At 46.2% G+C, this 4800-nt stretch overlaps 1 protein-coding gene across 1 annotated transcript; it reads right to left on the reverse strand.

Annotated features, from left to right (window-relative positions):
• Nucleotides 1-1111: 1111 nt before the first annotated feature.
• Nucleotides 1112-4800, reverse strand: LOC124708479 (tRNA (guanine(26)-N(2))-dimethyltransferase-like). Its single transcript, XM_047240167.1, has 6 exons — nucleotides 4141-4800; nucleotides 3147-3347; nucleotides 2950-3052; nucleotides 2438-2641; nucleotides 2248-2310; nucleotides 1112-1632 (listed from the first exon to the last, which is right to left on the reverse strand). The coding sequence occupies exons 1-6, from the start codon at nucleotides 4737-4739 to the stop codon at nucleotides 1525-1527; spliced, it is 1278 nt and encodes a 425-aa protein (XP_047096123.1). The 5' UTR covers nucleotides 4740-4800; the 3' UTR covers nucleotides 1112-1524.

Below are 4800 nucleotides of genomic sequence, written 5' to 3' on the forward strand. Positions count from 1 at the left end.
TGTCCAACCTCCTGCATCGCCGAAACGCACGCCGGAGAAAAAAACGGAGCACCTCCTGACCATGAACCCGTAGGTCCCCATCGCGACGAAGACGCTTTGTGAGCCGATGATGTGGCCCGCCGCTCTGCTGCAGAGCCCTTCTCCTTGTGGCTCGTCGGCCGGGGAGATCCCCTCCCGATTCCGTCGCCTCCGCTCGAGGTCCTCGGGGAGAACACGCCGGAGTCGCTCACCTTCAAACCTCCACCCTGCACTGGAACAAGCACTGCCCCGGAAGCGCCCGAGCCGCCGCTTGAACAGGAAGCAAGCAGCACAGGCCGGACTCATGTAGATAAACTTCCTTGATCTCCCGACGACGCCAGAGCTCACGCCGCCGCAGCGGAGACGAGATCGAGGAAACAAAATCTTCTGACTGGGCCGCCGCCACCGCCTCGCTGACCCAGTCCAAGAAGACGAATCTCGCCACTGGCGTCGACAGACGAGAAGACCTAACCTCACCGCCCACGCGGGACGGCAGGAATCTACGCCATCCAGCTCCTTCGCGCCGCCCTGGAGGACACCGACGAGGTGAGAACGGAGCTGGGGCAGAACCTCTCGACGCGGCGTCGCTCCCACCAGATCGACGCCTCCGGCAAACCTATCCCTAGCAATATGTACACGCCTGACACGGACCACCGGGGTTCCCCATCCCTCCCGCCGCCGGAGCGGCCGCCGGAGAGGTGGAGAACCCCTGGGTTCGTCGGTGGCCTCTGCTGGAAAACGGTGGAGCTCCCTCTTTGCCTCTCTCTACTGTAGCTAGAGATAAGGTGGGAAGAGCAGCAGTTGGTACGACAGTTTGAATATGCAGCTGCTGCTATAGTGATGGAAGCATATGCCATTAGAGAAGGATTGTGTCTTGCGACGGACTTTCGGTACCCGTCCATCATCATAGAAAGTGGTGGGAAAAGGGTGATCAAGTATTAACAATAGTGAACATCAAGATAATTCAGAAATTTCTCCAAAAATTTCTCCAATATGCCAGGAGAAATGAGAGGAGCTTTTACTAGTCGTAGCATAGTTTTTGTGGGGCAAGATGCTAACCAGGCTGCCAACTTATGTGCTAGACAGGCTAGTTCTAATAGGAAGAGATGTCTTTGAATCAACCGCTAGTTCTAATAGGAACAGACTAGTCGTAGCATTTTTACATGACATTCTTCAGAGTGATTGTAATCCTATCGACTAATTTATAAAGCTTTGAATTCGAAAAGGAAAAAAACTGTTTCAACAGTGCACATATGCTCCTTGGTGGCAATTTTGACATAATAGCACGCGAGACAACGAGATACAAACACGCAGTGACGCAGAGCAAAATTTGCTGCTCCTGCACTGCAGAACATGTGTTCCAATTATCACCTACTGGAAACTCTCCTCCGGTTTGGAATCCATGCTCGCCTGGAACCTTGGAATGATTACTACTCGTCGCAAAGCCACAATTTTATTGTTCAACATCACAGATCTTCTGGGCCTAGCAGATGATATAGTTGGTGGTCATCGCGTATTTCGGATCTCCCGTGCGATCTCGATGCAAGAGCTGATGGGACAGTTGGTCTTGATTGCGTTGGCACCTATATGAGATCGACAAGCAGCATAGCCTTCCTACTCACATTCAGATCATGATAAGATATCCAAGAGTCAATATCCATTTATTCTAAATAATGAAACGGTTAATAAAAAGTTCTTGAACTACCTACTGGTTCTTACAAAGGAAATGACAATTACTCCCTCAGTTACAAGGCATATATGTTTAGTCAAAAGTCAACCTGTTGTAAATTTGACCAATCATATAAACAAAAATACGAACTTCTAGAATAGCAAATCAATATCAATAGATCCACCGTACAATATGTTGTCATGGTATATTTATTACTCCCTCCGTCCATTAATAGATGTCGAAAGGTTCGTCTAAATTCGGATGTATCTATTCACTAAAGAGTGTCTAGATACATTTGAATTTAAACAAACTTTGAACATCTAAAAATAGACAGAGCTAGTATATAATGTACATATTTATACTTTTGTCTGTAAGATTGGTCAAACTTAAACGACATTGCCTTTTGTCTAAATATATAAGCCTTGTTTTAAGGAGGTAGTTTTGCCATGTAAGAACTGAATGAAGTCAAAATCACTTAATAAAATTGCACCCTAGTCATTACTACGATTTTGGTGGTTAATTAGTCATACATTGATGCAACAAATACAACAGTTAAATACCTTCCGCAGTGAACTGATCAAGGTACCGAGTGGCGGAGAGTTAACTTTTGCTCGGCAGGCGATCTAAAATTGCATAACAAATTTAGAATTACTGAAGTCAACAATGGTATTTGTACTGTACATTTGATAAAAAAAGAATTCAACACCAATACATTATTGTGATAAATAAATATGTAACTGCAAGACAAACCTCATCATGTCTGATGTATCCAGGTGGCAACCGTGGGTCGCTCTCCTCAATCATGGTGTCAAGAAGTTTTTGTAGGATGATGCCATTCTCACTTGTGTATGCCCATCCCCATTCTACAGCCAAGTTGAGCATTTCAGTGATGGAAGAGGCATCATGGAGAGGACCTGTCCATAGTGGGCCTACAACTGTGATGGAAGTGGCATCCTGTAAAATAAAATAACAATCACAAACTTGTTGTAATAGCTCAAGTACCTGGCGCTAACCATGGGCCGATGAAGTGACTTATGTAGAAACTGAGAAGAAGAAGAAAAATTAAACAAGAGACTGATCAGCTTCAAATCATATATCTTTTCTGTCAATGCAAGAAAAGGTATAAAAGATATAAAGGGAAAGGACTCCCAAATCCTAAGATTGATTTCAGTAAAACAAATAACAGAGAAAAAGTAGTCATGTAGTTTGACTATGACAATTTAATTGTTATTTACTAGCGCTGCATGATTCGATGTACCTACTGCTCTGTCTGCACATCCACAGGAAATCTGCCCCAGTTCATCAAATCCAAAAGTCTGAGTCTGGCCACAACTCTTGCAATGACAAATGAAACCATAATAATTACTGCCAGAATAGAAGGGATATCAGTAACTTGGCATTCCGTTATATCTACTAATTAGCTGTAAGATATCTGGAAATAAAATCGCACTGAGTTCACCTGATATCATCTTCTTTTCCATGGCATAATTGCACCATTGCTCGATAAATAGGACCATGGGACGCATAATAAGAGAATACCGGTTTTATGTGAAATCCCAACATAGCTGCTTCACGTGCAGCACCACCTATAAGCATTCGCAAACCGATCTCATTCGGATATGGCACTGGACGAATATATGCTCCATATGAAGACAATGAGCTAAGACAAAACAATGTTATGGGGCTGATATGAAGAAACAGAACTGGTTTCATCTATAGAGAAGAAAATATAATGCCAGAGCATATAGAAAGCAAAATTATCCCAATTTACAGTACAAAAAGAAGAAACTATAACAATAGTAGTGTCAAGATGCTTAACACACTAATGAAACTTTGTGATATACATAACGTGAGAGTTCAACAATATTACCCCTGTTCCGAAATATAAGCCTTTTTTTTAGAAAGCTAAACTTATTTTGAAACGGAGGTAGTATTTATTTTTTCAGGAAAACCCGGCAGGAGGTCTGCCTATTCATATTAGATGGGAAGAAAGTCTAGATACAAGGCTAGGAGGGGTATTTTAAGGGACATACCCACAACCCGTAGAGAAAAACCCACATGCAGACTACTTGCCCTGAATGTTAAGCTCGTGAGCCCACTGGCACGGCACACAGGCCAGCTGGTTGGTGCTATGGAATGTTAGATATGCCTACAGATAAGTAAGACGCTCCCCATTGAAATTCTCCTATGTGCTCTTTTCCACACATGAGTTGTTTTATTTGCGTTCATTGTTGGTAATCTAATTTAGCAGGAAATCATAACAGTCATATAAAACAAGAAATTGATAATGTTAAACAAGCACTTCAACACAACCTAACACAATTGAGCAAAAGTTGAACGACTTAATATATCAGAATATCAAGTCAATGCGGAAATATCTAACAAACTCAAATGCATGACGAACCTAAGATAAGATGCGTGAGATGCATAAATGAGTTCGATCAAGAACTCACCATTTGCCACCGTACCCTCTGGCCGAACGCCAATCGGTGGACGTGAGGTACGCAAGGCCCCCAATCTTGAGCGCCAAGAAGGCCGCCCGTATGTACTCGGCCTCGCTGCCGAAGGAGTCCACGTCGATGACGTCGAAGTACTCGCGGCGGAGGTACCTCTCGGCGAGCAGCCGGGAGGCATCGAGGTGCGACACCACCCACCTCCTTTGGCCGTGTGAGGGCGCCAGCTCGAAGCGAGAGAGGTTGGCAACAACGACGGGGCGGAGCGCGTCGGAGGCGTCATTGGCCCAGACGAAATCGGCGCCGGCCTGCGCGAGGTAGCGGAGCGCGCGGATGCCGGAGCCGCACATGACGTCGAGGCATAGGAAAGGGGAGGAGGGGTCGAGGCGGCGCTGGCGGTGGAGGGTGGCGGCGAGGACAGCGAGGTCGCGTCCCGGGGCGCTGTCGCTGCGGTAGAAGGCGGACCCAGGGTCGAAGGAGACGCCGCGCTCGGAATGCGTGCAGCGGAGCGGCAGGGCGGCGCGCCAACCGGGTTGGAACTGGAACGGAGGGGAGAAGGCAGTTCGGTGGATGGAGACAGCGGCGGAGGCGGACGCCATGGTAGCGCCTTTGGATTGGGTTCACCTTTTCCTAAGCTGCTTCCCTTCCCGGTTTTGTTTT

This window comes from Lolium rigidum, chromosome 4, assembly GCF_022539505.1.
Source record: "Lolium rigidum isolate FL_2022 chromosome 4, APGP_CSIRO_Lrig_0.1, whole genome shotgun sequence".
Classification (NCBI taxonomy): domain Eukaryota; kingdom Viridiplantae; phylum Streptophyta; class Magnoliopsida; order Poales; family Poaceae; genus Lolium; species Lolium rigidum.

What these genes read in the sequence shown, in the direction of transcription:
- LOC124708479 (XM_047240167.1), bottom strand. Translation starts at nt 4,739, where the DNA reads ATGGCGTCCGCCTCCGCCGCTGTCTCCATCCACCGAACTGCCTTCTCC. An exon ending in GTGGATGTGCAGACAGAGCA is followed by an intron (nt 2,642 to 2,949) that starts GTAGGTACATCG and finishes TTTATTTTACAG; the next exon opens with GATGCCACTTCCATCACAGT. An exon ending in GATACATCAGACATGATGAG is followed by an intron (nt 2,311 to 2,437) that starts GTTTGTCTTGCA and finishes ATGCAATTTTAG; the next exon opens with ATCGCCTGCCGAGCAAAAGT.